The 24707-nt window shown below is 49.0% G+C and overlaps 2 protein-coding genes across 2 annotated transcripts; both read left to right on the forward strand.

Moving 5' to 3' along the window:
* The first annotated feature begins 897 nt into the window (after positions 1–897).
* TRIM45 (tripartite motif containing 45) lies at positions 898–9264 on the forward strand. The gene is made up of 6 exons (XM_058829089.1): positions 898–1324; positions 3436–4169; positions 5161–5290; positions 7077–7191; positions 7412–7538; positions 8940–9264. Exons 1-6 carry the CDS (start codon positions 999–1001, stop codon positions 9089–9091), a joined length of 1584 nt encoding a protein of 527 aa, XP_058685072.1. The 5' UTR covers positions 898–998; the 3' UTR covers positions 9092–9264.
* A 4665-nt stretch (positions 9265–13929) lies between these two features.
* Positions 13930–24364, forward strand: VTCN1 (V-set domain containing T cell activation inhibitor 1). Its single transcript, XM_058851531.1, has 6 exons — positions 13930–14060; positions 18514–18578; positions 19520–19867; positions 21404–21682; positions 22351–22512; positions 24169–24364. Exons 1-5 carry the CDS (start codon positions 14029–14031, stop codon positions 22470–22472), a joined length of 846 nt encoding a protein of 281 aa, XP_058707514.1. The 5' UTR covers positions 13930–14028; the 3' UTR covers positions 22473–22512; positions 24169–24364.
* The last annotated feature ends 343 nt before the right edge of the window (positions 24365–24707 follow it).

Genomic DNA, 24707 nt, shown 5'->3' on the forward strand with positions numbered 1-24707 from the left:
ATCTGCTGCTCTGTAAATGGACTCTCTGGTTCTAAAAACAAAAGAGCCTGGAGATCTTCCTGGTTGTTGATTTTTGACTTAGGAAACTGAAACTCCAGAAGTCTCAAATGCTCTTCACATTACATTGGTATTCAAAAGGGCCAGCAGAATGGGACAGGTAAGATACTGAATGTCCTGGGCAAACTAATGGAGAGGCTGGTAAAAAGTTCAGTTATTAAGCCTGAAAGTGGTACACTAGAGGACACTTTATGGAAAAGAATAAGGAGAATTGGTTTCAGTGTTTGAAGAGCTTACACATCAGACTGATAAAGGCAACCGAGTAGATTCCATCAAAGTCCAAGGGCCATCGTGCAGGGAGGACTTGACTGACGTTGGGCTTTCCAAGCCTGCTTTTTGCAGTATTCTTAATTCCCAGGTGCAGTGAATGAAGACAGCCACCCGCCCTTCCCGGTGGGCAGTCGCAGGAAGCCCGGCCGCCCTGCACTGTCCAGTTAAAATTTCAGCGCTCTCGCTCAGCCGTGCGGCGAGTTCTCCAGTGATCCGAAACAACTACCAAGGCCTGAAGGCATCCGGCAGACCGACAAAGAGGCTGCAGCGGCCAGTCAGGCGGTAAACCTGGAAGTTTTGAACTAGAAGAAGTGGAAACATGATCTACCGGCAGTGTGGGGTGGGAAAGGGCCGTTTCCCACACCAGCGGCGGAGACAACCCCGCAGGTGCCAGAGCCGGGGGGGAGCAGCAGGCCCGTCCCTCCGCCAGTCCCGCTGAGGGGGACGAGGACAAAGGCGGCTGCCAGGTCCTCTCCGGCCGCCTTCGCCGGAGGAGGAGCGGCGGGGCAGGCAGCGGCAGGGTGCCCTGGCAGCCCCCGCCCCTCACAGCGCGGCTCCCGCGCTGCTCCCGGGGCGGGGCGAGGAACGACCCCGCGGTGTGGGGCGGCGCGGGGCGTTCCCCACGGGAATGCTCGGCGGCGCGTCCGTGAGGGGCCGCGCGGGCCGCCGGTATGTCGGGACCGCGCTGCCCAGGGTGCGCCCAGCCCTGCGCGTGGCCGCGGCTGCTGCCCTGCCTGCACTCGCTGTGCGAGCCCTGCCTGCGGCGGCTCGGGCCGCCTGCGGGAGCGCCGGGCGCCGCCCGCCCCGTCCTGTGCCCGGTGTGCGACGCCGAGCTGTCGCTGCCGGCCGGCGGCGTGGGGCAGCTCCCCCCCGACTGCCTGGCCGGGAGCCGCGCCGGGGCCGCGGCCGGGTGCGACCTCTGCGCCGACGGGGCGGCGGCCGGGCGGTGCCTGACCTGCGGCGTCCGCCTGTGCCGCTTCTGCTGCCGGGCGCACAGGTGAGGGGCGGCGGGGCCGGGACACGGGGACACCGCGGCTGGGAGGCGGCGGGCAGGGACCCACTCAGGGCGAGCCAGAACAAGAACTGTCGTGTTTCCCAGTTTTTTACCCACCGCTCACCACCCCTGCCTAGAGGATGCTCGCAGGATGCTCTGTACTTAGGTAGGGACAAGCAAGCTGCTAGCATAGAATCAGAGTATCTTTAGTTGGAAGGGTCCCACAAGGACCATGGAGTCCAAGTCCTGGCCTAAGACAGCCCCAGGAATCCCATGTGCCTGTGTGTGGTGTCCAGACGCTTCTTGAACTTCCTGGGAATAGGTCCATCAGCCATGTTACTGGCCACAAAGTCCAAAATCAAGCCACCCTTTGCCTGTAATGATGTCCACGTGCTGGTTTACATCTCAATTTAGTATCACTGGGCAACAGGTATGGGTGTGGGCAGGAAAAGAGCTTCACTTGCTGTACTGTCCTACTTTGGAAAAGACACATCTCCCAAAGGAAAATGGGGAAGTTAAGTTGCTGCTCTGCCTCTCTACACCTCCAGGACCACTTACTGTGTGTCTGTGTAAAGGCACCCTTAAGCAAAGTGTAAGGAGGTATATGCAAGTCCTGCCTAGTGTGGTTGCTACCTGCTGGTGATCAACCCATGTGCTTGCCTGCTAAATATTGTAGAGTTATTGCAGAAAGAAGAGGTAACTGCAACAGTTAGGAGTTGAAGAGGAGAGGGTTGCAGTGGCCTGTAAGCCAGGCTGAGGACTGTCAGCACTGTAGAAGAAAAGTGATGTAAAGGCTGAATGGCAAATGAAGCAAAGAGGTGACAGGCAGGGTCAGAAAAACACCCAGCAGCACAAGCCAGGGAGGCCTCAGCCTGGGTTAAGCAACTCAGCCTATTCCCTCCATGTTTGCTGATCCTTTCTGCTTAATGAGCAAATTCTTTCCCCAGAAGGAACTGATATATATTCCTCCCTGCCCTGCCCCCTGCACATACTAGTGCCTGCGGGGGGGGGGGGAAATGGTTTAGGCTCTTAGTTACCTTTCCACTCCAGGGTATAATTTTCAGCATACCATTCTGATTAGCTAATGCCTCATACCCTATGGAGCTGCTGAAGAGTGATAAGAGAGCTTGAATAGCAGCCTGCTACTCTGCCAGGGATAGCTGCAAAAAGAAGAAAGCAGAAAATTTGTCCCTGTGACCCACTTCCTATAGTATTTACTGCTATCGTTTTTTCACCTCACTGGCATCTACAGACTCTCACTTGATTTAGTTGATGTCAGAGCAGAACAAGGGCTAAGCAAAACCATTTGGAAAAGATTTCCTGTTGTGTAGGGAAGATTTCTGTGGTCCTGAGTGCCATGGTTGTGCTCCTTGGAGCAAGTGAGAGAGATCTTAAGCTGAAGTCACACAACACTGGACGGCTTTGAAAATGTGGTGGATCCAAGGGAGGTTAGTGGGAAGCAAAAGGAGTAGAATAAGAGCCTGTGGTGAGGTTGCTTTGTGTTACCAGAGCAACTCTGCAGAGCTTGGTCCTTGGAGTACATCTCTGCTTGTGGGTTGGAGCTCCCATTGCAACTGCCACAAGTTATTAGTGCAGGAGACAAGTAAGGAGAGGGGATTTTACATCCTTCTCAATAACTAACTTCTAGTGTCCAAAATAGCAGTGTGGAAATATTCTAGTGCTGCCCTCTGACATGGTAGATGTCTGGGTTATTACAGGTTCTTCATGTCCCAACCTTGGTCTCTTCTGAGCAGGACATAATGTGGCAACCAGAAGGAAGCCGAGTTTGACTTTTGGAATATTAAATGTTTTACTGTTTGACTGTCTTCTGGCAGTGGCCTGGATTTTCCCCTAAGGGATATTAGAGCTCACTTGCCTTAGTGTCTGAAATCAGTGCTGACCATGCAGTCAAGGAGGCTCCAGGAGCCTGAGAATAGCCCCTTATGAGCTCTTCCTTTGGGAGCCTAGTTCTCAGGAGAGCACAGTTCCTTTCAGGGAAACAGGAGGGAGCAGTGCGCACTATGACTTGCAGCCTGTTGCAAATGAGCATTTGCAAAGGGTCACAGTTTTTGTATCCAACGTCCATAAAGCAATTGGTGTTTGCTCCTGCCTAGGAGACAGAAGAAAACGGCCTCCCATGCTGTGACAGATCTGGAGAACACCAAGGATTGCAGCCAGGCTGGGAAGCCTCTCCTGTGCCCCTCCCATCCCACAGAGGAGCTGCAGCTGTTCTGCGAGCAGTGTGACCAGCCCGTGTGCCGGGACTGCGTTCTGGGCAGACACCGTCAGCACCCCTGTGACTTCAGCAGCAATGTCATCCACAGGCACGGGGACGCCCTGCGGGAGCTGCTGAAGGGCAGCCAGCAGCACATGGACACCCTGGAGGATGTGCTGAGCCAGGTCGATGAGATGGGCAGCGCCGTCCGCAGCCGCGCAGAGGCTGTGGCCACAGAGATCTGCCTGTTTGCCAAGGGCTACGTGAAAGCGATTGAAGAGCACCGGGACCGGCTGCTGAAGCAGCTGGAGGACTTGAAGGTGCAGAAGGAAAACCTGCTGCACTTGCAGAAGGCCCAGCTGCAGCAGCTGCTGCTGGACATGAGGACAGGCGTGGAGTTCACAGAGCACTTGCTGATGAGTGGCTCAGATGTGGAGATCCTCGTCAGCAAAGGGGTGGTGTCCAGCCGTCTGACAAAGCTCAACAGCGTTGCTTACAGCACCCACCCCAGTGTGGATGACAGGATCCAGTTCTCCCCCCACGAGAGGGCAGGGCAGTGTTGTGGCTATGAAGTTTTTGGGGCCATTCTCAATAAAGTGGTTGATCCAGCCAGATGTACCCTGCATGGGGAAGGTAATGGGGTGCTGTACAGCAGCTGAATGGGAGTGCTCTGCTCCCTGAAGTCCCTCTGCTCTCTGTACCCACATGGCATTGTTGGCTCTCTGCTATCCAGGCATTGACCAGGGGCAGAGGTAGAGCCCCAGCAGAGGTTGCATTGCCTGCCTGTGGGAGCTGTGTTGGGCAGGGAGCCAGGCAGCTTTTCTCATCCAGATGTGCAGAGCATACAGCACTGCCCTCCACAGCATCACCAACCTCAGCATGGGGCTGAGGCATGAGAAGGGCTCACTCAGGGGATGGGAATGGCACCTGCAGTAGCAGGACGTGATGATTAGCAGGTGGTCCAAGCTGTTCTGCAGCATGAGCCCAGGCAGATCCCCATTGTGTCTGAGTAAGTTTTTCCCGTTACAGCTTCTGCTGAGATTGCTATGGGAAAACCTTGATTTTATGGATATTTTATGGATATTGCTTATGGATATTAAGGACTTGGAGCTGGGCCAGCAAACAGATGATGTTCAGACCATCCCACAGAGCACAGGCAGCTCTGGTCAGCAGTGGTCTGTGCAGGGCAGATGAGACAGACACAGGACTTGTTCGATCCCTTCCATGCCAAACTGTAGGTCTTGAGTTCTCTGGGGCACAGTGGGGTGCTGTTCCTTCTTCCTCTGGGTTGCATGGTGCATCTTGAGGCCTTCTGGGAAGGTGCCAGCTTCCAGGCCATAGAGTGACAGGCAAAAAGATCCCCGTGGTCCATACAGATCTCCGGGCTAAACCTGCCAGACATTTCTCAGAACCTATGGCTTCCGCTCTCTCCTGATACCCATCATATGTTGATTTTTCCCTGTGGGTGGAAGGAGCTGTAGACCCAGAAGCGAAGTCCTGGCTGTGCTCTGATGGGGCTGCAACTCTGCAAAATAGGTGGGAGGTGGCAGTCATGGCTTGACTTGAATCCTTTTTAGTTCTGTTTCTTTCTGGTTTGGTGGTTTTGGTTTTTTTTCCCCCTCAGATTTCCACAGTGCCCGTCAGAACCAGCTGAGTGGCTTTACCCTGCTGTGCAGGGACACTACAGGGGAGCGCATGGGACGGGGAGGAGAGGCTGTGCAGGTCACCATCACCCACAAGGACAAGAGGGACTGGTGGGTATTTCACCCAAGAAATCCCTGGTCACTGGCTTAGCCTTTCCACCTCCCTGGTCCTGGCTCCCTGCTTGCTTAGGAGGGTGGGAGGATGTGCTTCAGCATGTGGGGCAGAGCCTGTAGAGGAGAAGGCACGAGTCTTTCCCACAGTGCTTCCGACTGGTTGGGTTTGGCTGGACAGTGATTGCTGAGATTTGTAACTAGTCTTTGAGAGATTTGGGCTTCTTGAAGGAGTCAACTCCTCATGTGTGTTGCTAGGCACGGTCAGAGGGAACTGTTGTTCCTTCTCACTCCTCCCAGCAGACACCTGGGGCTACTGCTTTTGTTAACACCTAATACGTGTAAGTCATTGCAACCCCTGTATGACAGTCAGAAGTCAGACAGAGAGTTCACCAACCCCACGAGCCTCTCACAGCTGATGGAAGTATTCCTCTTCATGTTCTGGAGAAAGAATCTGTGTTGTGCTTTTGTCATTTTTCCTGTAGTTGCAAGCATTGAGTCCTTTAACACGTTTGAAGGCTTTCTAGCAAAACCAGGAAAGGCTGCACTTGAGCTTCTCAGTATTTCCACAAGGAAAATGACCAACCAGAAAAAGTTGCAGACCACACTTGTCACTAAAGAACAGCCAGGCACAAAAGCAAACCCAGTTGTGGGTTAGTTGTTGAGAAAAATAGCTACTGTTTTATAGTAGCTGGAACCAGATGCCAGCATTAATTTGTGCCAGGAACTCTCATGATGGGATGACCTGATGAAAAAAAGGGACAGGATGCTAAAACCCTTTGCTATGTTGACAAAGCACAGAGAAGCAATGCTGGCTGCACAGATGCTTATCAATAGAGCATAGTTGTCCAAGAATATTGTTCCAGTGTACCTTCCTTCCGTAAGTACACCTGTGATGTAGGAAGGTGCATGCCTGAGGGGTTTCTGGATTTTTCTTGATGAGGTGGAGGTCGCCGTGGCCACATTAACTCCATTTCTTGCTCTTTGTATGCAGTTGCTGCTTGGGTTACTGAAAGCTGTCTGGCTTTGCTTTGAGGCACAACAGCTGCAGAAGAGCACGAAGTATCACCACACAGTTCATGGCAGGAAATTATGTAGGCAGCTGTGTTGATGTGAAGTGTTGGGGGTGGGGAATACAGATTATAAACTGTCATGTCATGGGGCCCAGGAGACTAATTAGTGGGGATTAGCAAGAACACCTTGCTCTATGCAGAGCTGCCTTATAATTGTCTGTGAAAAGCTTTCCATCTTCCTGTGGAGGAGGCAGTTTATCCTCCAGTAACCAGCTGAGGCTTTCTGTCTAGCACTCTGTTCACCAGGGTTCCCTGTGAGACACAATGAGCTTCAGTATGAAAAGGGAGAGTTTACCAGCAGGGACCTAGGACTCCTCAGCACTGAAGGGAGGAGTTGGGGTCAGTGCTGTTGGGACAGTGGTTAAAGTGATTCAAACCTACCCTATTGTATCCTGTCTTCTTAATGGGTTTTTCTGGAGGTAACTGCTTGTTGAAGCTGTGAATTTAACCCATTTCTATGAGCTCTTATCTGATGGGATAATCTGACTTGTAAGTGTGCTGTGTGTCACCTTCTGCCTTTTCGTTTTGTGGGTTGCTACAAACCCTTGCAGTGCAACTGGCTTTGTGTGACTTCCTTTGTATGGTAATTGCAGCTTCCAGTAGCAGGGAGGTATGAAAGCCACTGTACGCCAGTCTAGGCCAAACTCTGGTTTACATTTGAAACAATTTTCTGCCAGTCACTGACCTCTTGTATTTCTCTCCACTGTTCACAGCGCAGTCAAGCCAACAGTGTGTGATAATGGTGATGGGACCTACTATATTTCCTACAGCCCTGAGGAGCCAGGCTTGTATGCTGTCTGCATCTGTGTGAAAGGGCAACATGTGCAGGTAGCATTTCTTGTTTCTCCTGCACTGCTTCTTCTTTACCTACTCTTCTTTTCTTAGGTATTTGTTTTAAATCTGTCTAAGGATTACTTCTACCACGTAGCAGTTTAAAGCTGTGCTTAGTGATCTGTGACTCACAGGGTCATGCAGATGGTGTCTGAGAATGCAGACACATCTGACAGCACCCACTGCAGCAGCCTCTCTGTTTGCTTGTCTTCTGCAGGGCTCCCCCTTCACTCTGATGGTGAAGCACAAGTTCCGTGAGCACCAGGGGGTGTTTCACTGCTGCACATTCTGCTCCAGCGGGGGCCAGAAAGCCGCTCGCTGTGCCTGTGGTGGGACCATGCCAGGTGGGTGCTCAGCTCTCCCCACGCTGCTGGGATCCGGAGGATTTGTTGCACTAGCTCCTCCCTAGTGGCTAGAGGTGTGAGGAGATACTCTCACCCACCTCTCACCTTGGACATGCACCAGAAATGTGGTAAACTGCGTACACATGTTCTGGTGGGGTGACTGCAGCAGGGAGAAATGCAGTAGGACACATGAAGGGTCTTTGTGGCACATCCCATAGACAGGGACCTGAGCCAGCTGTGCAGAGGTGGGGCAGGGCACCTTAGCTTTTCTGCCCTTCTGGGTGAGGCTGAGCAGCATTGCACCTACAGTGGTCCTGTTCCAGTGTTGGTGTGTTGGGAGTGTGAAAAACGAGGTTCACATATTTTTTTATAGAATTTAAAAGTTTAATAAAAAGACAATCTGGAGATAAAATAAAGTATACAGATACGGCCAGGTGTCTCTGCATTCAGCTAAGAGAGCACACCTTACTAACAAAGGGTTGTCCCTTAAAAACAGAATCCTACTACATATCCATAAATTCTCATACATATTCAGACATTCTTCTTAGGATTTTTGGTGTTCCTCTGTTTAGTTTTTCCTTACTCTCCCTTCCCAATAGATCAATCTTCTAGGCGCCACTGGGTTTTATGTCCTTCTATAATAGGGGCCATAAATTTTTCCTTTGGAGGGCTTGGAGGACTGCTTGTCTTGATCTGGACAAGCTAATCTTAGGATGCAGGGGGGTCTCTGACTATTTTCTTTTTTAGTCTCTGGGTTATATAAACAAAAAAGTAGTTTGTGCTTTAATGTCGTGTTATAGCCTAACATATGTGTATTATACCACTATTTCTAAGTTCCATCAATAACAGAACTAAAGGAAACTATATTAATACAACAAAATTTTCTAATCTTACAACATTCATTATAATATTTGTGAAAAGCCAGTAATATGATATGCATTTATAACAGGGAGCTTGTGGACTGTGTCACACAGTAACCAGCTGTGGAGAAGCCTCACTCCATGTTTAGGACAAGAGTTCAACTCCCTTACTTGTTTAATCCCAGCCATCTTCCGTGTCCTTCACCTGCATGTGCCATTGTGTGTTTTGTGTGCTTTTAGGATAGAACTGACCTCTTCCTTTTTCTTGATCTGTATCTTTGGCCATAGCCACAAGCAGCTGGCATGGGGTTCTGGATGCTCGTGTATTGTTTTATTGAACAGCCAAGGGGATGGAAACCATCAGCTTTCCCCAGCTGTTGAGATGAGTTGCTCTTTCTTTATTGGGCCCTGGCAATTTTGGCTTTGAATACGCTGTGTTCTCATCAGCACATTTTAGAGAAGTCCTGGGGCCAAAGCCTATAACACATTGGGATCTTCTGGTCCACTTTGGGTTGAGCTGCTGGTGCCTCTTCTCTTGCAGGTGGGTACCAAGGCTGTGGCCACGGACACAAAGGTCACCCTGGCTGCCACCACTGGTCATGCTGTGGACAAGTGAAGGAGAGCTCAGAGTGTTTGTGTAGGCCACCCAGTGACACCTCACAGAGGAGTTTGCTCAGGACAGTGGCACTCTGAGCTGCCAGGTGAGCTCCTGGGAGTCCAGGGCACTGCTGTTGCCTGCTCCAGGAGCAGAATGATCCATGAAGATCCATATGATTGATCCCTGCATAGCTTTGCTGACAGCAAACAGCGTGATGGGTGTGAGTTGAGACAGGGGGGGTTGAGGGAAAATAAAACAGTGCCTTATGTTCCACCCAAGGGCGTGTATGCAAAGTTATTTTGTGCTCAAACAGGAGCAAATTCTGGGAATTGTACTGTTGCCTACACTTCTGAGGACTTCTAGTCCATGGGGACATGCTCTAAGGGGAAATTCAGTCTGAGCAGTTACCTCACAGGAGGGTCAAGATGTGTCCTATTCTGCAGGGTCAACAGCCTCTGCTGTCCTTCTTGATGAGGTTAAAGCTGCTCATTGGGACACATTCCAAAGGGCTTGTGGTCATGCCCTGGAAAGGCTTGGCAACTTGAATAAGGCTTCTGCCTTCCTGTTGGATATACATCTGGATTCCAGCCTTGGATGTGTGCACATAGCAGAGTCAGGCTTCTGGGAGATGCTCTTTGCTTGCAATTCCTACACTTCCTCCAGGTAAACTGTAGTCTCATTGAACCCTGCCTGCAAAGTAGGGGCAAGGTGAGTTAGTAATTTATCTGCAGAAAGGCCCAGAAAACTTAATGGCACTGATAGGAACAGGAGTTGGAGTATCATTCACTGGTCTGTATATTCTCCATGGAAATTATGTGGGACACAGTGCTTCTGGGTGTGATGGGGCAGCCAGGAGAGTGCCCAGCTCGCCAAAGGAAGATCTGGGGCAGTTTGAGCATCAGTAGGAGTCACAGACACAAGTTTGCAATTGTCTGTCCAGGACTGGAGTACAGGAGATGGAACACAGCAGAACTGGATTTGGCTTGTGCAACCTTGGCAAGGCACTTTTCAACCCATAGCTGGGGAAATGGCATCTGTGATAGGGAAGAAGAGGCACTTCCCTGGAAGAGCAATTGCCACCCTGCTGGCTGCTTCCAGCTGCTTGCCTGGGTGAAGCAGACACCCTGAATACCTTCCTTTACAAAACATTTTTGTCCTTGAGGCTGGAAACACCACTGCCCTGAGGGTAAACTTGTCAGTAGGTGTGTGTGGCTGGGAGCTCCTAATTCTGCCTGTGGAGCTGGGCACAAAGGTCCCACTGTTGGTTACTCAAGAAGAGGAATGTCACTTGCACTGTCAACAGTAAGGACTGGGTCTTGCTTTCTGCATTATGACAGCTGGCTTGTGGAATAGTGGAAACCTGCACTGTTTGCTCAGCCTTAGAAGTCTCTCATTTGTTGTTTGTTCCTCTTACAAAGCCAGTTTTGGAACTTCTTCCCAGCAAAGGAGATAGATATCCTTATGCAAATGCTGTTTATAGCTTTCCATTAATCATCCATTAATTATCCCTGTCATGAGGGAAGGCTAGGCAGTTTAAATCTGCAAGTTGCTGAGTCTGAAATTTCAAAGTGAAAGTTTAGTTTAAGTTAACCTTTAATGGAACAAACAGTAACTCATTCTCATCCTTGCTAGGTATAGAGTGAACGCTCAGTGCAGAATGTGATGTAAACTAAAATGCCTAAATTTTTGTGTCTTCCTAATTCTTTCCCCCCACCCAACTAGGTGCATTGTTTTTTCTCAGAGCCTCCATGCTGTCTTGCAGAGGGAACACATAAGGACAGCACTACCTTCTAGGCACATAGTTTGACTAAAAACATCGTAGTCCTCTCAGACAGAGGAATGTGTTTTCTCTTTATGTTAGGTATCCCTTACACACCCTGTCTCTGACATTTTCCAAGAAGCTGTTGGTCAGAATTACACCAGTGAAATTTAAACCCTTTGGGGAACTGCAGTTCTCCATTTGACATGGGCAGAGCAGTTTTTGGACAGCTTGGGTCAGGCCCTGGTATTGATTTTTTTCTTTTTGTTAGACTTGAAGGTCCAGTTGGTCCCAGGGTTTAGGAAGTATTGGCCAACTACCACTTTGTGCTTGGTGTTTGTTGTGCATGAGAATGTCTTGAAGAACCATCTTGATAAAAGACACTTAATGACCTTAGTCACTTTGAGGGGGGAGTGCTGGGGGCTAGGTTGGGGTATCCTCCCATTATTTGCCAGCAGTCTTTGCCCTCAGTCTTCGTAATTCAGAATATTTTGCAAATTAATACATCCTTCTGATCTGCTGGATTTTGACACTGGACACCAACAACCATTCCCAAGATGGGCTTCCAGTGCTTTGCTGGTAAACACCTGGGTCAGGGAGTGCATTAGAAAGTGTAGTTAGTCTGCTGGGCTATATGATGTTATTTCTGTCCACCTGGTCCTTGAGATAATAAAGGTATTTTCAAGACAGCCACGATTGCAGTGCTGACAGAACTGCACTGGTAGATACTGATATTTTTTTTCCCCAGGACAAAAGCTCTTGATAAAATTGCCTGTCTCCAAAATTTGGGGAAAAAATGAACATGGGCAGGGACTTTGGGAGACAAAAAAAAGAGAATTTATTCCCTCCATAGGGAAAACAGTGTAGCTGGAAGAGAAACCATGAAGAACAGAGACTATGGAAAACCTGGAAGGATACCTGTAGCCTGAAAGACTCTATGTGCACTCCAGGATGCCTCTGGACTCAGGGTCAGGCTAAGCTATCTCTCCTTTGAGAGGCAAAGCACGCTGGTGACACCACTGTGCTTGTGCCTCTGTTTCACAAGTGTCTGTTTTGTCCCAGAAGATCTCAGGAGCAGATTCTGGCTCAGATGGGCTTCTTCTTTTTCCCATAGGAGAAGGTGGTTCACAGGGCTACACTGATGGGAATGCCATGTCAGGACAGATCCACACGCAGTGTGGAGGACTGTGTGTGTTCACAGCCCAGGGTGGCTGAGCACCTCCCTGTTTTGAGGGGCGATGGCTCGTTCTGAGTGCTGCTGCTTCCTGCTTCCCTTCACAGGCAGGTGAGGCTGAGGACAGATATTGCCAATAAGGCAGTGTCCAGTTCTCATCCCTCCAGATCACTAACATTCTCATTTGTGGTGCTTCTCAAGCACCTCTTGATATCCTTGGTACAGATGTGGGATCATAAGGCTGGAAAGATGTCCTACATTTTGGGTCAAACCCCAAGAAAAGCCTTCATCTGTTTGAGGTTGCTGGCTGCCTACACCTCTGTGGGATGCTCTGTCAAACTTGGTCAGCTTGCCACAGCTCCACCTTCTCCTTCACTGATAGCTCCTGCACCATTCCAGTGACGCTGAGATAAGGTGTGAACTTCCCAGCAGAGGAACTCTTCTGTAGGGTACCAGCTGCTGGGCCCAGCAAAGCTGGTAGCACTTTGTGCTTGTTGTTGCCTTCTCCTCAGTGAAGGCAGCTGATGTGTCCCAGGTGCTCACCAACTCTCAGAGACCATGTGGGACCAGATCCTGCTGTCACATTTGGCTGGATTTGCTAATAAATTCAAGATTGGTAAGAACTGGGCAGATTGAGTAATCACAGACCCTTGGTTTCTTTGGGAAGTATCCTGAACACCTCTTGGGGTTTTTCTGCAGCATGAGCTGCTCAGAAATGAACGTGGTGTTGCCCTGGGGAACAGGAGTTGCCCTAGTCCTGCTGGGGCTGCCTGTGCCTGAGAAGCAGACGTGTTTTTCCAACATGGAAGTAACCTGATCGTTGACTGTGCAATGGGGTGTGCTGTGGCTGACCTGGAGTTAACTGGTGCAGAAAGGGGACACCTTCTCTGCCCACTGCACATGCAGCTGTAAATCAGGTCTCACCACAGCCATTAACCAAGTGTCACCGAGGGCAGCAGGATATTTCTTAATGTGCATTTCCCACTGGGCCACTGTGGCTTAGAGCTGTTCTTAGCTTCTTGTACTGTACTGCTAAATTATGGGAGGCTTAATAACAATCGGCAGAATGCTGACAAATAATGTCGATTTTTTTCCCAGATTATTATCACTGACCAGTACTGATTGGTCTTGATTTTAACCTCTGGTTATTGCAGAGAAAGTAGTTTGGTTTCTTTAGGTGCTGGACTGTTCCCAGTTCCTCTGGGTATCCTCAGCTCTGCATGGGAGAGCTGTTCACTCCCACTAACCATCCAAACTTGTGGGAGATAGCTACAAACTGTCAAAAATCCCCTTTTCCCATCCTCCCTGGAACACAGTCCAGATGTAGATGCCAGGATACACAGGCTCCCTTTAGAGAAACTGAACATGGTGCCGCAAGCTGCCTTCCCTTTTCTACTCTTTTACAAGCTCTCTGCCTTTCTCAACCTGTTATGCCCAAGAGCTGTTCATCCTGCCCCCAGCCTCATCTGAGACCAAACCCAGAGGAAAGACCTGCAGGGTCCTGCAGGTGCCAGTTTTGTTCCTTTACATGCTCCAAAGTGCACCACACTGTCAGACCTGAGAGCAGCAGGGGCTGGCCTCGGGGGGCAGAGGTGGCTTGGCCTGAAGGAGTTCAGTGGGATTAAACAGCAGTCAAAAAAGGGGCTGCTGAGTGGCTCTGAGAGCACTGATGAGCTTGCAGGAGCCTCTTAGCACAGCACAGAGCACAGCCCCTCAGTGATGGGTAAGCTGCAGGTCTCCTGGGACACGTGCACTCCAACCCCAGGATTAGCAGGCTACCAAACCACAAGCTGTGCTATTTTTTGTCTTAAATAAGACATGTTTCTTAAATGGATGTGTAAGAGGTCTCTCCTGTTGCCCCAGTGTCTAACCAGGCCTCCCTGCTTATGACTGCCCTGAGGAAGGGGTGGGGAATTGAGATGCTCAGTGTTTCCTCATTCCTGAGAGTTCATGCTTGGGCTCACCGCTCCTTAGCTGCATTCAGTTATTTAAGCAGGACAGCTTGGGAGGACATATCATGCAACAGGCAGGGGCTGTGCTGAGCGGTGTGGGACCTTCAGGCACCTGGTGTTTGACTTGTCTCCATAGATGCTGTGACCATGGCATCCCAAGGCCAGGTCATTTTCTGGAGGTATGGTACTATCTGCACTTGCCTTGGCAGAGGGGAGGGAGGCAATTGCATTTTTTATTCTCTTGGGATGTATCACCCTGCTGCCAGGAGCTCTCAAGACAGCAGTTCTTTGCAGCTTGACTGTACTGCACTCACTCGAGCTACTTAAATACCAAGCAGAGCTTGTTTTATACTATTTGTAAGGCCATGTATGTATCAGACACCAATGTGCAGGTCATCAACTGTAGTCAAGATGGAGATGCATGTCCTAGAACTCTGCATTTGCTAGAATTTGCTATCCTAGGGTTGTGGTAGATTGGGATAGCAATACTTGAGGAAGGGTGTATTTCTGCTGTTGTATTTTGAGGGTTCAATGGCCTGAGGAGGGCACCCTACTTCTGCTGGTCCTCAGGCAGTTGTGTGTTTCTATCACATCAGCTTGCTTTAGGGAGAAAGAAACTGTCCTCCAGAAGTTTTATTTTGGGGGTAAGAGCCAGGAAAACATTCCCTAAGTGTTTTGTGCCTCTCATTTCAATGACCCCGTTTCCTTTGGAGCTGTTGACTAAGTGCTGGTGAACTACAGTTAGAAAAAGAAGTCATAAAAATATGTACCTTGTACCCTTATCTCATGATTAGTTGAAAATAACCCCCACCAGGTGGATAAAATGGCAAATTTTTCATCCTTTAGTGAATATGGACTAAGCTTTCATCTAAACCTCACTGCTTGAACAGAGACAGCAACAAGCTGTGTCTTTCCATCCCAGGTATGGACTTTCCAGGCTGGATGGGGACAGAGGTTCCAGTGGTGTGTGAGACAGTCCTGATGGCATTTATTCTGTGAAAAGGTTTCAGCTGTTACCAGTATCTGTCCCACCAGAGTGAAACAGCAGTGGGGAGAAGGACAGGCCACGTGTGAACAGAAGAGACCTCACACATGAGCTGTGTTGCATGGGGCATCAAGAAAGAACTAAATAGCAATATTGTCTGCACCTTTTCACTGCCAGGAGTGAGGTTGCCTGTAGACACAATGTCAGACTGTAAACATTCCCTGGGCACTGTGTTCCTCATGTGTTTGGAATGCACGCAATAATCAGCTCTGTTATTCTCAGCCAGCCTTTGTCAGGGAAATGAAATAACTGATGGGTGTGGAAAAATGCACATCTATCCCCTTGCTGCTCTGAAAACCTTCCTCCTGCTCTGCCAGTGCCTCTGCCTGCCTTGCCAGGCAGCAGCAGGTTACTGGGAGAAGGAGGCTTCCTTCAGGGATGTTTGCTTTTCAGGCTAATCCTGAAATGCAGAAACAGACCAGAGAGAGGGGTGAATTTCCCAGGAAGTTTCAGAGAAGCAGTGGGAGATTTCTGCTGATTTCAGGTTAAAAAAAAACAAAACAAGGAAACAAAACCAAAAACTCCCCAACGAAAACAACAACAACAACAAAACCCCCTGAAGTGCTGAAGAGAGTTGGGTTCTGCAATCATCAGCTGTATATTGGAATAGAAACCCTGTTGTTTTGGGTTACCACTGCCATTTCTTTTCCACAATAAACTTTGATATAAGGAGGAAGACAAAGCACCTTCAATATCTTAATCTTCCAGGTTTTTTTGACCCTCCAAGCCCATTCCTGAGGGAAAGCTTAGTCCAAGTGGAACTAGAGATCTGGAGGTTTAGGACTGCTGCCTATCACAACCAGGCTGTGAGCCTCTCCCTGTCCCCAGGCTGTGGGTTGGCAGCATTCAGGCAGGGAATGAGTGGATTAATTTAATGCCAATTTGATTCCAGTTTGATTCCAAGTTTGGCTGGTGAGGAACAAGACTGGAAAATAGGGTAGGAGGTACAGAGCAGCATCCCACAGGCTGCCAAATCAGCACTGGGAACTGAGGGTGGTGTCAGGGCTCCGACTGATGCAGCCTCAGCCACCTACATCAGTCTGTTTCTATGCCTTTGAAACACTGGAGGTACCAGGGGTGCTGATGCACAGAAAATTGCTTTTTGCTTGAAGTGGACTACTGCAAGACACAGCTACCATCAACATGTGGCTAGGATGCCAGGTGCCTCTCATTCACTCTGCACTCCAGATCTACTTGTTACACACAGTGCACACAGAGCAAATGTTTGTAAGGATCTTGTGATTCCTGGACCTTGCAGTTTCTGCAGAGGAAACTCCGGAGGGACTAATTTCTCCTTGTCCCTTACAAGGGATGTTGAAGTAGGCAGTGGCATCTGTATACTGAAAATTGCTGTTCCCCCTGTGACAAATGAGCAGCTTTTTCAATCAGCCCTGCTTGTGCTCTGGAGCACGGTGGGTAGCCACTCTCTGGCTGCAAAGCTAGCAAGGCTTTGCAGCCGTGGGGGCAGGTGGCACCAGCACAGGACAAAAACATGGGTGTGGCCTGTTTGTGCTGGTTTGTGTTTGTGAATAAGGTGAGGATGGTTTTGGACAGAAGAGTGTGAGAGCAGAGGTGGTGTTCAGGCCAGAGGGTCCTTTCAAGGACCAGAGGCAAGTGTGGTGGCACTTGAAGCATTCAGGGACTGCACAGGAGGACATCCTGGTTGCTTGTCCCCCTGCCATACCTCCTATCATTTACTGTAACCCTCTGGCAGCATCCCTTGGCTCTGAGCACTTTCTTCCCTGCCTGTCCTTGGGAAGAAGGATTGTAATATATTGAAGTAAAGGTGAGTCACAACTGTTGTGTGAGAGCACAGTGTGGCTGCTGCTTGCTTTGTGCTTCCCAGGCGTGGGAGCTGAGGCTTGTCTTGACAACCTTGGCTGAGTTTATAGCAGCTATCTTGCTCTGGGATCAACTCCCAAAGTGGAAATTGGTAAAGCTCCTTAAGGAGATGGATGTCATTCAACATACACAAGACACTTGGCATCTTTCCCAGAACAGGAAAGCACAGGCTGTCCCACGGTGAGCCTGGCTGGGACCTGGAGTGACTCGGGATTGAGTCCTGTGGGGCAAGCCAGGGCTTTGCTGGAAGCTGTCGCGCTGCAGGATCCACAGGAGCCATCAAAGTCCCCATCCCGTAGGCCCCCAGGGGAGGCAGTGGCTGGGTCCCCAGCTGCCTGGTGCCCATGGCTGGATGATATCCATGGCTTTTCTGCCAGCCAAATGTGACATCTCCCAGCTCTGGGGGCATCTAGGCAGACCTTGGTGTGGATGTGAATGTGTATATGGATTTGTACAAACCCTTATCTGGACATACCACATACTTCGGTGAAATAGAGTTCTGATCTCTTCTGAGCACGTGTAAGCAGGGTTTCCTCAGACAACTTCCCACTGGCTTTAAGGATGAGAGTGCAAGGGAGACAGTGGGAGGGCAAACAAGTCTGTAACATCTCCCTTTTTCTCTATTCCCTCTTTCAACCCACCTTCCCTTTCTCCCTCCCCTGCTGTTCCCTTCGGGAGAGGCTTGTTCACACGGTGCAATTCTCTTGAGTTCCTTATCAGCCCTGTGATCGTGGCATCTGTGGAAACTGAGCAAGTCACAGATGCAGGCACACATCAGTGGTGGGAGGAGTCCATGGCTGCAGGGACACTGATCACTCTCCTGCGGGAGGCTGCCCAGTGTGTTGGCAAAGTGTGCTGCAAACCAGCAAATGCTGCTGAAGCAGAGCAGATGGTTTCATGTGGGCAGAAGGGCCGTGACCTCTCACAGCCTACAGCTCTCTGGGCTTCTCCTCTGTGAGGAGTCTCTGTGAGATGGCTGGGCATGCCCAGGATGGACCTGTGGGTTTTGTGGGGAGCTGCCTCAGGGCTTGCTCTGTCTGGGAGCTGAGTTTGCTGCCACAACCCCTCAGTCCACAGGAAAATGTGCTCGTGACCACATGACAGCTCCACTGGCTGCGGTGGGAGTCCATACCCAGCCAAGCTTCTGGGTCTGTCCAAGCTGGGCTGTGCCAGAGAGGCTGTGCTTGGCAAGGCTGGAGCTGTGCTGATCCATGACACACTGCTTTTCTTCTCCACCTGTGTGGCTTGGCAAGTGGTCCTCTCCTCCTCAGTCTCTCATTCAACATTACCCATCTCCACATGGAGCATCCCAAATCCAACCAGCTTGAAAAAAATGGCCCTGTTTCCAGACCCCTCCTGCACATGTACATGGTGTCTCCTGGGGTCAGGGGCCTCTCTGCTTTGCTCACTCCCTGGTCACTCACAAGCTCCAGCAGAGACTGCCTGACTTGCTTATGCACCAGGGAATGCAGAGAGAAGCATCCTGCACTGAGAGCTGCCTGCTCTCAAAGGCAAAGACTGCATCTCCTGCCGCATGGTCCCTCACTGTTGATGGCAGGTGCTGCTCACCTGAATGTTCATCACTATTGTGGTCATGTGCTTCACCCATCTACCTCATTCTGGGTCTGTGGCTCACCTGCCTCCACCTCCTTCCTGCAGACAACTCTGCAGATGGACGGTACAGGCATGGGCTGTGAAGGAGGTGGGCTCTGAGCTAATGTTGTCCTTTCCTTTTCCCCCAATAGCATGACTACAGTCATTGTCATCCTGGCTGCAGTGATCACCCTGATCATTGGTTTTGGTGTCTCAGGTATGTGACTGCTCAGATTTCTTGCAGTTTCTGGTGGTGTGATCTTCTGCCCTGCCTCTACCTCCGTGTGTCCACCTCCTGCACAGGCTGAGGTGTGATCATGTGTGGAAGTGCCTCATCTTTAACACCCTTTAACAAAGGCTAGGCAGGTGTAGTGCAGCCTGTGCTGCTGGAGGTGTCCTCATGTGTCAGCTGAAATTTCCTTGGGTTTGGAGCCCCAAACCTACACATAAAGTTCTGCACATACTCTGCTCCTTCTCCCAGACAGGATGAGATGATGGGCTGGTATTTATTATGAAATCAGAGAGCATCTGCCAGGATGAGACACCTTTCCCAGGTCCCTCAGAGACAACAAAAACGTGTTGCTTTGGTGTTGGCCAAAATGCAGTTTCCTTGGAATGTGCTGAATTAGGATGGGTAGGGAAGGGCTGCATGGGAAAGAGAGCCTGGCTCTGGGAATTCTCAGGCTCACAGCTTAGGATTTAAGATGCTGACTTTTCTTAAACGAAAGAAAAATATTCGGATTTCAGTAAGGGGGAAAGAGCTGCTATTTCTCTGCCTTCCAATCACGCTTTTATTGCATAAAGGAAGGTCCTGACTAAGAAAAGACAAAAATCATGCTTCTCTGGCAACTGTAAAGAGAAAAATCCCTATGCATATAAGTAAACAAGAAAATACCACATGAATTCTTCTCAAACATGTAAGAAGAGCTACTTTTAGAAGCACTCTTTTGCTAATGAAATACCCCTGTGCTTTATCTTGGCATGCAGTCCACAGGAGCTGGCCCCTACTAGCAGCACTGGTAGCTGCCACCGGTGGCCTTGCCGTGTGCCAGTGCCTGTTCAGCCTCAGGCTTGGTCCATGACAGCTACAGGGCAGTCTGGCCTTTCTCCAGGATTGCTGCCTTACCTTTCTCCAGCCTCCTTGCTCTCTCCTTGCAGGAAAACACTCCATCAGTGTGATGGCACTGACGTCTCCAGGGAACATTGGCCAGCGCAGCATCCTGGGCTGCACTTTTGAACCTGACATCCAGATGGACAGCATAGCAATCCAGTGGGCCAAGGAGGGGGTAGTTGGGCTGGTTCATGAGTTTAAGGATGGGAAGGACCACCTGCAAGAACAAGATCCATCATTTCAGGGCCGCACGGCCGTGTTTGTGGACCAGGTGATCGGCGGGAATGCTTCCCTGGAGCTGAGGGATGTGCAGCTCTCCGATGCTGGCACCTACCAGTGCTCCGTCACCACAGTCAGAGGGAGTGGGGCAGCAGTGCTGCAGTACAGGACAGGAGGTGAGGGCTACAAGGAACAAAATCCTGCTGCAAAACATGTGCTAGTGTGCCTTGGTTGAACCTACCTGCACTTATGATGGTGCTGCACCTCTGAGTAGGGTATTTTTCTGGCTTTTGCAAGGATATTTATGGCCTTACTCCATCTTTTGACATGCTTGTTCCAGAAAAGGTTATAATCTTGATAACACAGTAGCTTTTTCTCTTTAGAATTAGGATATATCTCCAGCCAGAAGTGCTGCATAGTAAAAATTGTAGCATATTTAATGTATTTTTCTCAGTTTTTCTAAAGTTTCAGTTTTTAAAAAATTACTACCAAAGCAACAAACCTCTGATATCATAGTTATCTGAAATGTTACATATTTACAAAAGACAGTCATCCAGGAGAGATCTGGAAACCACCAGGTCTTCAGCCTCTTCCAGTGAGATGAATTTGGCTGTAATAACAAGCCACCTCCCAAGCAGTCACCTCATGTTGTGACTGATGGATGAACCCTTTGAGGATCTCCTCCAGACTGCAGTCTTTGCACCCTCTCTCTCATCCCTGAAGCCAGAACTGCAGCCCTACAGCTCAAACTGGGTGAGGAAAAGCCCTCAGACCTCTCCAAGTAAAAGAGGGTTTTGGATTGCAAATGTCCCCTATCCCTCCTTGAAGCCCTATGGATCTGCCTGCTTTTGTGTTGCTTGGTTGGATGTTTAAAGTAATCCACACAGAAAGGCATTAGAAAGAAAATGTGAAATGGTGTAATGGGTTTTATTTCCAACATAGTAATACCTGTTCTGTGTGGAAAGACAGACATGTTCCTTTGAGCTGATTTCCTTTAGCTCATCCTTTCACCACTTCACCACCAGATCCTACCACCCAAAGCCAAAGCTGATGAATACTGAAGGCAGCTGTCCTGTGCTTTGGCTGTGTGCAGCCCTCCTTATTCCAGGTCTGCAGGGGATTGCTCAGGATGAGAAAACAGTCTCAAGTTGCACCAGGGGAAGTTTAGATTTCATATTAAGAAAAATTTGCTCATGGAGAGGGTTATCAAGCCCTGGAACAGGCTGTCCAGGGAAGTGGTGGAGTCACCTACTATGCCTAGAGATTTAAAATACATGCATTTATGGTATAGTGGTGGACTTAATGCTCGGTTAACAGTTAGACTTGATTTTAAAGATCTCTTCCAACCTTAACAAATCTGCAGCTCTGTGAAGCTGTAGGTGTTGGTCAGGCCCCCTTCTCAGTGAGTGAAGAGGGTGAATCATCTTTCTCCTATTATTAATAAAAACTAAAAACCACTAAAGCTGTGCCACGACCTCAGCAGATCCTGTCAAGCTGGATTGCTATGTTTAGATCCCTTGTAGTCATCCTCCCATGGCCCAACCTGTACAGAGCTCTGTCTGAGCCTGTTTTTGGCGTGGCTACGGGCAGTGCTGTGCTGCTAAGCAGAAAGCAGCCTAGAAATACCTGGGACTGGTAGATGTAGTGGGGTATTACATGCCCAGTTCCTATCACTTGCCTTGTTTTGTCTCTCTCCATTTTCCCTCCCAAAGCCTTCAGCATGCCCGTGGTGCAGATGGAGAACAGCAGCCATGGAGACACGCTGCAGTGTGAAGCCCCGCGCTGGTTCCCCTGCCCTGCCGTGCGCTGGACGGCCTACGGTGACACGGGGGAGTGCCTGCCCCACACTGCCAACACCAGATACGAGCTGAACCCTGGAAACATCACTGTGAGGGTGGTTTCCCTCCTGCACAGCATCACTGCTAATGCCACCTACACCTGTGTGATTGAAAACAGCATTGCCAAGGCTATGGGCAGCATCACAGTGACAGGTAGGGTTCAACACCACCCAGAGATGACAGGCATGGGGGAGAGGAGAGTTTCAGCAGTGTTCCTGGTGCACCAGGGGGTTCCTGCAGCAGCTGTGTTAGTCAAGGACAGGTCTGAAAGCATGGCTAATCCAACCACTTCCCTCTGTCCCTGCGATGAAGGAAAGGGAATGTGTTTGCTCCTGCTATCTTATATGCTTCTCATGGTATTGTAACCTTGGCATGGGGACAGAACTGCCAGGGGACCAGAAAGAGAGACACACTTCAAAGGAGTGTATTGATTGGAATGTTAACCAAAACCAAACCAACCAACCAAAACCCACATCTTTTGACACTTTCTTTAACCAGTTCAGCTTAGATCCCATTCGTGTACCAAACCAACAGGCCCATCAGCGGTGGCAATATCTCTGACTCTAGCCCAATCTCTTTATTTAAAAGGCCATTTTACTCACAGAAAATCAAACTTTCCAAAGGTCCTGAGTATCTTCTCCTGTTCTACATGAGAAGGGCCATAATGCTTCTACAGCCAGGACTTCATTTGGTCTCCAGTACAAGAGGCAGGGTCTATTTTCATCCATATTCAGAAAAATTAGAAGGAATAAATGCACAATTTATTTGCCTTCCCTGCTGTGTTCCTGCTCTGGTAGCCTCTCACTATTCTTCTGCTACAGATTTCAGCATTACAAAGGTGACTAACTTGCAGCTGGTGAGCCTGAATGCAGAGTCAGTGTCATCCTCCTTTCCAGCCTGTCACTGGATGCTTCTGCTTCCCTTGTACCTGCTGTCATTATAAAGCCAATATAAAGCAATTGGAAACTCTGCTGGACCTGCAGGTGAGCTTAGGAAGAGAAACTCATATACATACAATAGACATAGATCCTCTTAGGGAGTTTGGCTACAGCAGCAGACCTATCTCAAGCCTGCCAGAATTAGAGAACCCTGGGTCTTTCCCCTCTGCCCCTCCTTTCCCCATCCCCACCTTTAGGTGGGACACATGGCTTGTCCCTCCCACAGGCTTCTCCTGTCACTTTCTGCAACCACAGAGATCCTTCTCTTACACCATCAGCTGTCAGCTCTTACTTGCCCCCTCATCCTCTTTCCTTGCACCCTCTGAACCTGGGCTGCAGTTTATGGCTGCAAGGCAGCATGGGCTTCTTCCTCTCTCTGCTCACAAGACCTGCTACAGTACAAGCCTTGCTTGCTCCCACTTTACTCACACAACTCCACAGTACAGTGTGCTGTCTCCAGTAAATAGTACAGACACCTAGCTCCCACGGCTAGAGGGATCTAGCCTGAGCAATCCCCTGCAGACCTGGAATAAGGAGAGCTGTACACAGCCAAAGCACAGGACAGCTGCCTTCAGTATTCGTCAACTTTGGCTTTAGGTGGCAGGACCTGGAGGTGAACTGGTGAAAGGATGAGCTAAAGAGAACCAGCTAAAAGGAACATGTCTGTCTTTCCACACAGAATGGGTATTACAGCTACATTGATGGCAGGATTCACTTCAGGCTTTCCTCCCTCTGGGGCTGAGGGCTTTAGGAGTTCCTGCCAGTTCCAGAGTACACAGTAGCACAAATATGAAATTAGCTGATTTTCTTGTGTTATTATTACTTACCCACATCAGCAACAGGATACTTTGGCTTCACAAAGAGAACGAGGAATGCGATAAGGAAAATTGCATAAAGGAAAAGTTCTGATTGCAGGCCAAGATATGTTCCCTTGTCTGATAAAACACACTGACCAGAACTCTGATCATGGGCAGAAATTCAGACGCAAACAGGAAAAGGGTTTCCCGCAATACAGCTGAGAACAGCTCATTCAGAGTACTTAAAGCAGGCAATTCTTAACTCCCCCCAAACAGATTTGATTCACCCATCTCTTGGCTTGTGATTCCCTGACTGTACTAATAAAACTGTAAATAAGAGAGCCAGTTAATCTCCTCCATCTTCTTGGAATGCTAAAATCAAACTCCCCTTCTGAAAAAGATGTGAATGGCAGAACAGCAATGGGTAAGAAAACTGCCAGCAGGCTTGGAATATCATGGCAAAGACAAACCATGTCTAAAGTCCTGTATGAGGAGTGATGATGGCATTTGTAATGTGAAATAAAAGAGGAACAGATAAGTAGACACCAGACAGAAAACTAACATACAGTATGAGGAGGAAAAGGAGACTAGTAAGATACTACTGTAAGGTTCAAATTCAGAAGAAAAGTTATTAAACCCAGATATAACAATAGAGCCGAATTTTCCTTTTTTGCTTTTTAAATAAGTGTTATCTGGCACTTCCTATCTATTTCTGCCTGTTACTGTGTTATTAATATTGCAGGACTACTTTCAGTTGCACTTCTTAACCACATTTGATCTTTGTCTTATCACTTATGGTCAACATTTTCCTCAGGCTGAGATAGATTTTGGGGACTTTTTTTTGTTTTCTTTTCTTTCTGGAGGGTGGAGAGTAAGCTTTAGTAAAATCTTTTCTGTTTTGCAGAAAGCACCAAAGAAAATAAGGCTGTCACAGCAATATTTGCAGAGACTTCTGTTTTAAGCTATTTTAGCAACCTTTTAAGATGGAGTCTCAGAACTTGACTGAATGGTGGCATTTATCAGGTCTTGTGCCACTCACACTTTGGTCTCAGAAGTGGACAGCAGGCTTTGAGAAGGAAGGTATTTCACTCATGCTCAATAAACCCACTGCCTGGTATCACAGCTCAGTGCCTGCCTTTTCTTACCAGCCCCATCTAATGTTCAGGCTGCTGTTTATAAACTGCAAAACAATGCCCAAATAATTGTGTCATTTGGTACCATGACTTAGTCTCCAAACAGCAGCTTACTCACTTCTCTTCTTGAAGGAGATGCTTTAAAAGTATAATTTCAATCATTTCAGTTAGGTTAAGAAGACCATACCCTGTGGGAACTGTATGGTTTTGTTAATGGTCACCATATAGTTTTGTTAATGGTCACCACATAGCAATTAAACCTGAATACTGAAATAGATACTAACACAGATACAGAGCTCTTTAAGTAATA

This window comes from Poecile atricapillus, chromosome 1 (assembly GCF_030490865.1).
Source record: "Poecile atricapillus isolate bPoeAtr1 chromosome 1, bPoeAtr1.hap1, whole genome shotgun sequence".
In the NCBI taxonomy this organism is placed as follows: Eukaryota; Metazoa; Chordata; class Aves; order Passeriformes; family Paridae; genus Poecile; species Poecile atricapillus.

Coding starts and splice junctions, on each gene's coding strand:
- TRIM45 (XM_058829089.1), top strand. CDS start 999: ATGTCGGGACCGCGCTGCCCAGGGTGCGCCCAGCCCTGCGCGTGGCCG. Junction 1,325..3,435: donor TTCTGCTGCCGGGCGCACAG/GTGAGGGGCGGC, acceptor GCTCCTGCCTAG/GAGACAGAAGAAAACGGCCT. Junction 4,170..5,160: donor ATGTACCCTGCATGGGGAAG/GTAATGGGGTGC, acceptor TTTCCCCCTCAG/ATTTCCACAGTGCCCGTCAG.
- VTCN1 (XM_058851531.1), top strand. CDS start 14,029: ATGGCATCCCAAGGCCAGGTCATTTTCTGGAG. Junction 14,061..18,513: donor GGCCAGGTCATTTTCTGGAG/GTATGGTACTAT, acceptor TTCCCCCAATAG/CATGACTACAGTCATTGTCA. Junction 19,868..21,403: donor GCTGCAGTACAGGACAGGAG/GTGAGGGCTACA, acceptor TCCCTCCCAAAG/CCTTCAGCATGCCCGTGGTG.